Raw genomic sequence first — 12,748 nt, 5'->3', positions numbered from 1 at the left:
TTCATAATCTGGCCTTTTCGAAGGCACAGGGTTCTTTGCCTTCAGTTGTCTTAAGGGATCGGAACTGGAGAGGGGAGATAGTGCCTAAACCTTCCGTACCTGCTTAATAGCAATTTGAGACAAAAGGGGGGCCCTGCTTAGGCAAGCCTTACCCACCATGCCACTCAAGGAGGCTTTTGCACTCACCGTGATTTCTCTCTTGGTCTGTTTCTAGCCCATGCAGGTCCTATTTTCTGGGGAGGCCACACACAGAAAATACTATTCCACCACTCATGGTGCCCTGCTATCTGGTCAGCGGGAGGCAGCCCGCCTCATCGAGATGTATCAAGACCTTTTTCAGCGTGGGACCTGAGAGGCTTCTAGGCTCAGAGAGCCCATGTCTTGGGACCCCCTTCACCAGGGTCTCTCGTTCTGCAAGGTCCATGGAGTTATTTTTCCTGATCCTGAGAAGAATTAATTTTTTACCTTTTTTTTTTTAATATGCAGAAGCCTCAACTGATTTTACCCAGGGCATCCCCTGTAGCTTTCTTACATACTGTACTGTACCTTCTAACAGGGCTGGGGTGGGGATCCGCTTCTAACTCCTTGGACTTCATCTCTGTACACCCTTCTGATTGGACTGCTTGGTTCCTCTCAGTTTTTCTCTCCTTCTCCCCTGCTCTGTATTGTAAGTGCCTTCGATACTTTTGGAATAAAAGAAGTGTCTGACCCTTTCTCAGTCCATCCTTACATTCTCCCATCCATAAAGCTGCAATTAATTGCCTTCTTATGTGCCTTTTGGTCTATACCTTATTCTCTTTGATCACTTTAAAAATATATCATGTTTAGCTCCCTGGGGCGGGAGGCAGGGCCTGGGTGACCTCAAACTGCTGATAATCTAAAGAGACCTAGAGTCAGGAGTCAGCCTGTGGCTGAGGGCAGTTGGTGGTTTGGTTAGGGGCCAGTCAGTGACCAAGATTAGAAGTAAATGATTGGTCAAGTTTGAAATCAGTCTCTCACTGGGATTAGAGACCAGTCTGGGTCCTTGTTTAGGAGTCAGTACTTAGATCAGGGGTCAGTCTTCTTGGATGAAGTGGAGCTCTGAGACTGTGAACTTGTCCTAGTCAATGGTATCCTATCCTCAGACCCAATCCACAATGAAGGAAGGGCAGTCTAGATCTCCAGGAATTGGCTGATAGAATCACACTCTAGAGCACCAGGGATCCCCGGTTCCATCGGATAAGAGTGAAATGAGTCACCCCTCGCCAGGGTCTAGTGGATGTCTAAGGAGGCAGGGCCATGTGATGTGATTCCACTTCCAGAGGGATTGTTGACATTATCCCATCCTTAAATGAGGAGCCTTCAGCCCTTTCCACTGGGTCAAGCTGTTGCTACCCCCAGGGTACAAGGGAACTGGAGATCCTGCAGGGGAGCTCCCTGAAGGAGGGGTTATTTTCCAGAGCCACAGTTGGGAGGAACCTGATGATTTGTGGCAAAAGGCATGCTTCCCCTTCCCCAATCCTCCCTCTATGGAAGATGCTGCAGATTTTCAAATTATCAGAGACAGCAAGGACTAACCACCCTCTCCGTCCTGGGAGTGTGGTCTGTAGAATTCTGGACTGGGCACTGGGTGCCAAGGAGTGGACCAGGATAGGAGGGACCTGAAGTTGAGAAAACTCTACTTTTCCCTTAGGGAACCCCTAGTCTCATAGGAAAGACAAAACACGAGTAGTATGTCCTTGGGTAACTTGCTGAACTCAGAACTTTAGCTTCCTTATCTGTAAAATGGGCATAATTATAGGCAGCTAGGTGGCACAGGGCATAGGGTGGTGGATTTGGTATTTGGAAGACCTGAGTTTGAATACTGACTCAGACGCTTACAGCTGTGTGGCTCTGGGTATGTCACCTGACCTTTCCTAGACTTAGTTTCTCATCTATAAATTCCTCACCTACCTCCCAGGGTTGCGAGGATCAGTGAGAGAATGTATGAAAAGGACTTTGCCAACTTTAAAGTGCTATAAAAATCCTAGATGTTATTACCACTATTAATAATAATAAAAAAATAAAAATAAAATAAAAAAGTGCTTTGTGAAAACAGAATATCACAGAAAACCGAGCTATTTTTTAAAGGGACATATGGTTGGTACCCTCAGGGAGCCTCTGGTCTTTTGCAAGTGGGAGTGGGAAGAGATAGCCCCCCTGCCCTTCAAAAACACCTAGTCTTTGAAAGCAGTCTTCTCCTCCTCCCAGGGAGCCCTTGGTCCCTCTGAACCTTGGCCCCATATTCTAGGTGGCTCAGAGGTTATCCAGCAGTCAGAACAAAGGCTCTGGGCGCCCTCTGCTGGCCCTTAGCTGGAATGATCTTAAGGCACAACATAAAACACTTGCTATTACGTTGGTGGGATATCGGAGGTGTGCTCGTCCTTCGTTGCCGAAGAAGACCATTCCACAGAGAAATAATGACACGATTTGCACCTGACTTTGTTTTGAGTGAGTGAGGGCTGTGCAGGTCACCAGCCTCACTGCTCCTCCAGAGCCATCCGAATCCAGTGACCAGATATTCATCAGGATGACTGGAGATGACCCAGGATAAGGCAATTGGGGTTAAGTGACTTGCCCAAGGTCACACAGCTAGTGAGTGTCAAGTGTCTGAGGTGAGATTTGAACTCAGGTCCTCCTGATTCCTGCACTGGTGCTCTATCCACTGCACCACCTAGCTGCCCAAGCATATTGGAGGAGGACTTCAGGGGAGGGGTAGAAATACCGATCACAATCACAGAATCTCTGAGTCAGAAGGGACTTCAGGTACTAGCTCTGGGCAAGAGACTGTTCAACAACAATGAAGATATGATTTGATGAGGACAGAATACAGTGAGATAATTATATCCTGCTCTTATCACTTAGCACCTCGGTGTGATCTTAGGAAAAGAATTCTCATTTCTAAGTCTCTTTCCTTATCTATAAAATCAGGGCATTCGACTAGATGATCTTAGTGGTTCCTTCTAGCTTTAAATCTATGCTCATTCTGGATGTCGTGGGTCTCAAATCAACCTGATGATCTCCATATCTGTTTGATTTTATTATCTGTTTTGGCTCCTCTATAATGTGATTGATTCATGTTTTGGCAGTCAGTTGACAACTATTTATTGTCTTTCCTATGTGCCAGGCACTGTGCCATACAAAGACAGGCAAAAAACACAATCCCTTTCCTCAACGAGCTCACAGATCCCATGGGAGACAACTGCAAACAACCATGTACACCCATGATATGCAGGGTGTCCCAAATATCTTAATGCGGTTTTAAGCTTTAATCATTTCCGAAGTATAAATTCTACAAACTTACAAAAATAGCATTTGAAAGTTGAATTTCTTAAGTCTTTGCTATGTTTGTTTTGTGAGTTTTGAATAATGTATATTTAATTTTTACAAGATGGAGCACTTTGCATCATGCATTGCAAGTGTGGGACTTTCTGAAGTAACTTTGTCAGATCTCTAAATCAGTAGAAAAGATCCTTTTCCTCATCCACTTCACTCACTTGATCTATCTCTGTGGGATCATGTTGTGAGATCATGTTGAAACTGTCATAGTATGTATCAAAATCTCATTCTTGAGATGATCTTAAGGCCAGGATTACAAATGCAATTCTTTCAGTCACTGAGCGACTGATGAAAATTTTTACAGAATTTGGAAGCCTTCTAGAGTGATGCAGTGATCCTGCTGAATTTTCGTAAGAAGTATATGAATCTTTCAAATATGTAAATAACCTTTTAAGTGTCACTTTCTATAAGTTTGCAGCATTTATGTTGCTGAAGGTATTAAAGTACAAAACTTCACTAAGACCTTTGAGACACTCTACATGGTGTGAATGGAACATATAGTGTACATGTAATCTCAGAAGTAAGGCACTAGGATCCAAGAGGACTGGGGAAAGCATCTTCTAGAAGGTGGGACATTAGATGAGCTAGGAGGTGGAAATGAGGGGAAGTGATCCAAGCATGGTGGACAGCCAGTGAAAATGTTTGGAGTTAGGAGATGGAGTGGCCTGTTTGGCAAGGAGGTCTGTGTCACATCTGAGTTCAGGTACCGATTGAGTTGGAAATGTCTAGTAGGCCATTGGTGATGGGAGGTACCAGAGCAAGATTGGGGCTGTATATATAGGTTTGGAGGCAGCTAGATGTTGTCAAAGTGCACAGAGTGCTAGGTTTGGAGTCAGAAAGACTGATCTTCCTGAGTTCAAATCTGTTCTGAGACAGTTACTAGCTGCGTGACCCTGAGCAAGTCACTTAACTCTGCCTCAATTTCCTCACCTGTCAAATAAGCTGGAGAAGAAAATGGCAAATCACTCCAGCATCCACCAAGGAAACCCCAAATAGGGTCATGAAAAGTTGGATGTGACTGACAAATGATTCCTCAATGGGAACATTGATATAGGTTTGGGAATCATCTTCACAGACTGATGATAACTTAGTCCTTGGTAGCTGCTAACATCATCAAGAGAGCTAGAGAAAAGAGAAGAGTGCACAGGATTGACTCATGGCTAGAAGTTGTGACCAGGAGACTGAGGAGTGATCAGACAGGTAAGAAGTGAACCAGGGGATAGCACTGTCACAAAAACCTGGAGAGGAGAGAGGGTCAAGAGGTTGGTCAGCATTGTCAAGGACTTCAAAGAGGTCAGGACTCAGAAAAAGCCATGAGATATAGCAATGAATAAATTCTAGTTAGTTTTGCATAGAGCCATTACAGTTGAATAATAAGATCAGAAGCCAGAATGCAACGGGTTCAGAATTGAATGAACAAAGTGGAAATAAAGGCACCAATGAGGGACAGCTTTCCCAATGAGGTTAGGCTTGAGTGGGGAGAGAGAAAGTCAGGAGGAGAGTCAGAGGACATGACTGGATCAAGTGAGCATGTGTGTGTGTGTGTGTGTGTGTGTGTGTGTGTGTGTGTGTGTGTGTGTGTGTAAAGATGAAGGATATTTGTAGGCAGTAGGGCAGCAGTCAGGAGATAGGGAGAGATGGAAGATTAGTTAGAAAATGGAGATGATAGAGTAATCCACTGGAAAAGATGAGATTAAAGCACATTTGCTTAAGCTGGTATGGGCAAAGGGAAGGGCCATCTCTTCCTCTGAGAGAAGAGGGAAGGAGGAGAGAATGGTGAAAGCCATCTGGGTAATAGGAGGAGGGGGGAAGAGGAAGATCTCAGCAAATTGCCTTCCTTTTTCTAGTGAAATTTGAGGTGAGGTTCTCTGCTGAGAGAGGGAAAGGATGCCATGGGAGGCTTGAGAAAGGATGGAAAGGTTGGACAAGTCATTTTGTGGGTGGAATAGCAAATCACTTGAGAAGTGTAGAAGAACTGCTTTGCAGAAGTGAAGACTCGGTTGAGATCCTGCAATATAAATTTGCAAGCTGATCAGCATGCTTTTAGGATTTTTTTAGCTCTATTAAGTAGCACTTTAGTGTGGCCAAAGGTGGTGGATGGTTGGAGCAATCTAGATTTGGGGTCTGGCAGGGAATGATGATGATAAGATAAGAGGATAGGATTGAGATGAAAAGCTGTTGAGTTTGTGGTACACTAAAACCTCAAGATCTTTTTCAGATAATTCAATAAGCATTTACTTATCAGACAAACTGATATGCAGTCATACCTGGATTATCTTGTTGTGAAGCTGATTTTTTGAATCCATGTGTAAAACTATTAAATTTCACTTAATTAACATTAGTTCAATGCTCTACCCTGTTGAGAAAGTTTAGGATTCTGACAGTCACTCAGCATGTTAGCTCACTCTCCCAACTTTGTGGCATCTCTGTTTTCATTCAAATCAATGACAAAAATATTTTACAGTACAGTACCAAGGACAGATCCCTGGGACACTTTATTAGAGACTTTCCTCCAAGTCATGTGTCAGTGAATTGGTGACTATTATGTCAATCTTAATATCTAAGCAGTTCTGAATTTGCCTCCTTGTACTATTGTCTAGCCCACATCTCTCCAGCAGTTCCACAAGGATAAGGAGAGACAGTATCAGAAGGGTGACGTGATCTGACAAATGGGCTGCAAAGGTTCTTCTGGATATGGCATGTTGGCTGGATTGGATGGGCTAAGGGAGTCAGTTTTGGATGACCTATCATGAAGTCATTGCATTCACTCTGATGGATGGGAATGAAGACCTGTTCTAATGTCTTCACCATCTTCACTACAACCACACATATGTGTTATAAGTATGTATGCTTGCACATCAGTCTACGTACACACACACATTCTGGGCTGGATTTTTGGACCCCTTTGAATATACAACAGTTCTTTATAGTGGTCAGTGTCTTCTTTGGTTTATGACTCTCTCCAGTCTTTAGGCTCTGGCCCCTCATGTGCTTTGGGGGGAGTGATTGGCTTTTCCTGATCTTGACCTGGATCACCTGTGTTCCTTCACTCATTTGCACCCTCTAGTGTTAGCCTTCTGTGCCAAATTTTTGAAGTTCAGCACTGGGAGGATTTAATGACATCTCAGGACAGACCGATAGGGTCTTCAAAGCCCAAGGTCCCTACTATTACCCTGGTCTGGGTGCTGGTGCAACCAAAGAGATAGTACCTCCATCTGTCCCTGCCACCACTATTATCCCCTGGGACTTTTTTTTCTGGAGAGCCTGCTACTGTTACTACCTCTGGATAGAGATTTTTCAGGATTGTCCTGATAAATATCATGAAAGTCCTGACTATTTTTCTATCATGATATAAAATCTCCTCTATCCTAGGACACTCCAGGACCCCCTAAATCTGCTCATATAAGTAGCAAAAAGTGATGTTGTGAAAAGAACATTAAACAACATTAGTCAGAAGACCCAGGTTTTAATTCTACATCTGACACTTGCTAGCCATGTGTTGTTGGGTAAGGTACTTCTCCTCCATAAAATGAAGCTAGCTCATTCCCAGATATAGAGTCCATGATTCTATGACTAGCACACATATAAAGGCTGACTCTACCTTCATTCTCATTTTAGAAGCTCCAGGCCTCTAGGGTATATGGAGGGGCGGTCATCTTGATCTCAGCAGCACATCCTGCTTCCCAGCTTCTCCAAAGACCAATCGACTTTCTTGTGACATTTCTTGAATCCTTGCATTGGGTCAGCCTCTTCTCATCAACCTTGGTCTATCCTATGTTTGTGAGACCCCGAAGTGAGCTGCACACACCTCTGGCCCTATCCATCCCTTTGGAGTGACTGATATGACTGACTTCTCACTGGATACCTTCCCTTCATCAGGGAAATAAATCTGCTTCTAATTTCAGATTACTCCCCTTCATGCACTATCTCTACTGGTTGAATTAGATTTTAGCTGTTCACTATTTGGCACTCCCGTTTTGTGTCCCCATCCCCATCCCATTTTTCCTTCTTTCCTCTGTCTTAGATTCCCAAGAACTATTAATCCTCTAAGAAGTCCTTGATTCTTCCAAGCACAGGCTCCACCTGCTGGATGAGGACTTTCTTACTCCTCTCAGTCTATAGCACTAGGTTTTCTCAAAGCAACTTTGAATTACTCTGTATATGTTATTTTTTTCATGTATCCCTTCAGCAGAATGTGTGTTCCTTGAGGGCAGGGATAGTTTCCTATTTGTCTTTTTATCTCCATCTCATGGTTCAGTGTTGTGCACATTTCAGTTGGGTCCAATTCTTCATGACTCTGTTTAGGGTTGACAGAGATACTGGAGTGACTTGCCAATTCCTTCTTAAGCTCATTTGACAGATGAGGAAACGGAGGCAAACAGGGTTAAGTGACTTACCTAGGATCACACAGCTAATGATTGTCTGAGGCCAGATATAAACTCAGGCCTTGCTGACTCCAGACCTATTACTCTATCCACTGTGCCACTTAGATGCTCATTGTACATTGTAGGTGCTTAGTTTTTTAAAAAATTGAATACTGAATAAGTTACTAATTTACATCCTACTGAGAGTAGATGAATCAAGAGGAGAAAAGCCCATGACCTTTCAGATTTGTCCTCATGTGAACAAGGAGGGTCAGTTGTGACCTTAAAAAAGGAAAGCTTTGGGGAATCACATTGTGGCAGACAAACATCACTTGTTGCATGTAGGTTGCCTAATCTAGTAGCAATGTACTGATCCCAAAATTTGGCTCGGGCAATCAGTTTCCCTGTTTTTGGATCCTGGTACTCTGGAGGGCTAGCCCCAACCTGGCTTATTTCCTTATTGGATGTTTGCTCTCCTTTTAACACAAACACTACCCTTAAGCGGCCCTTTCCCTCCCCTGGGGCTGTTCCTACTCACTGCCGAGTCTCCCCCCTTTTCTCCACCCCTCCCCCATGATTCAAAACACATCTGGATTCTCTCCATCATATAGCAGGAAACACCTGGGGTTCCCACCACTTAGGGAAGGACACTCTTTCACATCCATAAGAAGAAAAGAGAAGCCTCCCCACCCCCACACCCTATCTGTCTCCTGAATGCCCAGAACCCCAAGTACCACCTGGTTCCATAGTTCAGCAATACTCACTTTGCATTTCACAGGAGAGATATTCTGAGCAGAGAGGGCCAAAGGGACCATTCAGTCCTCTACCCAACAGCTGGTTTTAAGATTCACAGGAGCCACATAAAGAGGGGGAAAACCCCCCAAACCCAGACATTCCTTCCAAGGACAAGAGGACATATATAACTAACTCTTTAGGGGGTCAGATAGGCTGGGAATAGAACAGAGTTTGGAAGAATTGCTGGAGGCCAGATCCCTAAGGAGTCATACAAGGGGAGGTCTGGTCTCTGTGGTGGAATGGAAAGAGTGCTGGACTTATAACCAGAAGAGCTGGGTTCAAATTCCACCTCAGATACTATCTGTGTGATCCCAGGCAAGTGCCTCAGTTTCTCTATCCGTAAGAATAATGATAATACTTTCACTACCTCTCTTCTGAGGTTGTGATTCCTCCAGAGCTCAGCCCAGCTCATGTTATACTTGAAGTTTTTCCTGGTCCCCTAGCTGGCACTGGCATGCCTTTTCACCTGTATTCACTTGCTATCTATATATGCCCACAACATCTCCCTTGAGAGAGTAGGGACTTTTGGGGGGGACTGTTTCATTTTTCTATCTCCAGTGCTTAGCAGCTAGGTGGAGCAGCAGGGCACCCTGAGACAGGAGGCAGCATATGCAGGCAAATCAAACTCCTACTACGGGGATCACCATTTCTCCTCAGACCCTGACAGAGATGGTTTCAGACCCTGAACCAAGAGCTCTGGGGTTAGTATTAATTCTAGCCCAGTGACTGCAGCCATTATTCTGGGAAGCAACCCTGGTAGAGACGCAGCCTGGTGACTGTTCCTGCTGCTGCTACTGAGCACCCAGAAAGGAAAGTTCTTGCACTACTATACTTGGCACAGACAAATATTTCAATAGCAGAAACTAGGATGTTTAAGAAACATTGACATCTGTTTTTCTTTTGCACCCTAAGGACCACGAGACCTTTTTCTCTGACTGGCAGCTGAAAGCTTCCACATGTGGTGACTCTCCCTTAGAATATGAGCCCCCTGAGAACAGAGATTGGCTGACTTTTCTGTTTGTGTCTCCAGCCCTTAGCCTGGTGTTTTGTACACATTCAGTGCTTGATAAATGCTTATTCTTTCATTTTGGCACTCATAGTGCCCAGCATATCATTAGGCATTTAATAAATTCTTCTTGATTGCTTATACAAATATCAGTATGTTATTAAGGTGGATAATTGGAGTCCACTCCTGATTTGTGAGAACAGCGTCCAAGATCGCCTCTGGAGTCCTTTTCCTCTCTCTCTGTCTCTGTCTCTTTGTCTCCCCCCTCAAGTTCCATTTCCTTCCCTTCCTCCTATTCCTCCTCCTCTTTCCTTTCTTTTCCTCTTCCTCTCCTCTACTTTCCTTTCCTCTCCCTCTTCTCTCTGCTCTCTTTGTCTTCCTCCTCTCTATCTTCTCTCTCCTTTCCCCTCTCCTCCTCCTCCTCCTCCTTCTCTCAGTCTCTCACCCTCTGAGAGATGGATATCTCTCATATTCAAGGATGATCATAGCTTTTTTCCTGTTACTTAAGGTCTGTGTGGCAGTGAGACCTTGGCAAGGACCTAGTGCTGAGGGGCTTAAATTTTAATCTACCCACTACCAAGTATTTTTTAATACTTGGAGAGGGACCCTAAAGACTATTGAGTTCAGTTCCATCATTTTATATGAAATAGGTCCAGAGAAAATTAAGTGAATTGCCCATAGTTATGCAGATACTGTTACTACTGGGGCAACTAGGTGGTATAGTGTATAGAACACCAGACCTGGAGTGAGGGAGATCTGAGTTCCAATCTTACCTCAAACACGTACTAGCTGTGTGACCCTGGGCAAGTCATTTAACCCTATTTGCCTCAGTTTCCTCATCTGCAAAATGACCTGGAGAAGAAAATGGTAAACCACTCCAAGTATCTTTGCCAAGAACACCCAAAGAGTCACAAAGAGGTGGACATGACTGAAAATGATTCAAATCAATTACTACCACTATTACTACCACTACTACCACCTAGCCAGCATTTATATAGCACTTTTAAAGTTCTGAAGTTCTTTATGAATATTATTTAATTTTATTCTCCACGTTTTGGGAGGCAACTGAGGCAGACAGTATTAAAGTGATAGCCCAGGGTGACATAGCTAGTGAGTGTTTGAGGCAGGATTTGATCTTAGGTCTTGACTCTAGATCCAGTGAGTAATCCATTGCACAATTTAGAAGAGCTGGTATTTGAACCAAGATCCTCTGACTCTGGAACTAGTAGTGCTTTTTGACTGCTGGTGTAGTACCTGCCATAGGTTAAGGGCTATGGGAGTAGCCTGGGTCCCTGGCAACAGCTCCAATAGATGAGCACCATGATACATTCCAAGGTTTTTTTCTTTAAGGTCAAGAAACTCTTAACAGTTTCTTCACCTGGAAAGTGCTAGATAATCTTCAATATCCCCTCCAGTTCTAAAGCTGTGATCTGATCTCCTATGATTCTCCTTTTGTTTAATCAAATAAATTAACATTAGCAAAGCATTCTGGAAACCTTTACAATGTTATATAAATACAATAATGGCAAGTATCATCACCATCATCATCACCACCATCATCATCATCACCACCACCATCATCATCAACACCACCATCATCATCATCATCATCACCACCATCATCATCATCACCACCATCATCATCATCATCATCACCACCATCATCATTACCATCATCATCATCATCATCATCACCACCATCATCATCATCACCACCATCATCATCATCATCATCACCACCATCATCATCACCACCACCATCACCACCATCATCATCATCACCACCACCATCATCATTACCCTCATCATCATCATCATCATCACCACCATCATCATCATCACCACCACCATCATCATTACCATCATCATCATCATCATCATCACCACCACCTTCATCGTCATCACCTTCTTCATCATCATCACCACCATCATCATCATCACCACCACCATCATCAATACCCTCATCATCATCATCATCATCACCACCATCATCATCATCATCACCACCATCATCATCACCACCACCATCACCACCACCATCATCATTACCCTCATCATCATCACCACCATCATCATCATCACCACCACCATCATCAATACCCTCATCATCATCATCATCATCACCACCACCATCATCATCATCACCACCACCATCATCAATACCCTCATCATCATCATCATCATCACCACCACCATCAATACCCTCATCATCATCATCATCATCATCACCACCATCATCATCATCATCACCACCATCATCATCACCACCACCATCATCATTACCCTCATCATCATCACCACCAGCATCATCATCACCACCATCATCATCATCATCACCACCACCATCATCAATACCCTCATCATCATCATCATCATCACCACCACCTTCATCGTCATCACCATCTTCATCATCATCACCACCATCATCATCATCACCACCACCTTCATCGTCATTACCATCATCATCATCACCACCATCATCATCATCATCATCACTGTTTCTTCATCTTGTCTGATGCTTTCTGTAGTCAATTCCCACCATGTGTAATTCAGGGACTAGCCACTATATGGTTGTCATGGTGCTTTTCCCAAGGATGAAGTTGGTGAAGTCCCACTCTGCTCCCCTTTCTCATCCCCCCAGGTAAATGACCATGCCTCCTACCTCACCCCTCATTTCAAAACTTTTCACTTTACTTTCCAAGGCCACAGACCATGATCTCATCACTATCCCTGTCTGTTCTAGTGCTAACAAGAGAAAGCTGGAAGACCTCCCTCCCATTCCTAGACAACATATTAGGCAGTTTCTCCAGGGCCTTCCAGAGTCAGTATTCCTGGATTATTTTTCCCAAACCAGGGAAGCTGCTCTACTGTATTGATTCCAGTCAGGGAGAAGTGTGTAAATGAATCAGTTCTACCATAAGCTACATCTTGGGTTTTGGGAAGTCCCCTTCTCTTCTCCAGGACTCAGTTTCCCCACCCCTAAGTGAGGCTTAGACTAAGTGATCTCTAGAGTTTCTTTCACTTGAAATTTTATAACTCTTAATGTTCTGCAACCATACAACAGGAACTCTATTATGGTGGTGCTTGAGTTGTTTTCTAGTGTCCTGTGTATGTTTTGTTTTAACTAGGTTGTGAGCTCCCCGCAGGCAGTGACTATGTCCCTTTCCCAGCCCTCCACCCACAGGCTCCTCCCCAAGTGCTGAGGATTAGGCATAATTCCAAAGGG

General features: G+C 43.9%; 1 protein-coding gene across 8 annotated transcripts in view; it reads left to right on the top strand.

Moving 5' to 3' along the window:
- Positions 1–713, top strand: part of SMOX (spermine oxidase) — a 79,324-nt gene extending 78,611 nt beyond the window's left edge. For all 8 annotated transcript variants that reach the window (XM_072637023.1, XM_072637021.1, XM_072637024.1 and 5 more), the window contains one exon: positions 215–713. In XM_072637023.1, the coding sequence (XP_072493124.1) occupies positions 215–352 (138 nt within the window). In that variant the 3' untranslated portion in view covers positions 353–713. The remainder of the gene's footprint in view (positions 1–214) is intronic.
- The last annotated feature ends 12,035 nt before the right edge of the window (positions 714–12,748 follow it).

This window comes from Notamacropus eugenii, chromosome 1 (genome assembly GCF_028372415.1).
Source record: "Notamacropus eugenii isolate mMacEug1 chromosome 1, mMacEug1.pri_v2, whole genome shotgun sequence".
Taxonomy (NCBI): Eukaryota; Metazoa; Chordata; class Mammalia; order Diprotodontia; family Macropodidae; genus Notamacropus; species Notamacropus eugenii.
Note: the sequence above shows the minus strand (reverse complement) of the source record. Positions and strands in the feature narration are given on the sequence as shown.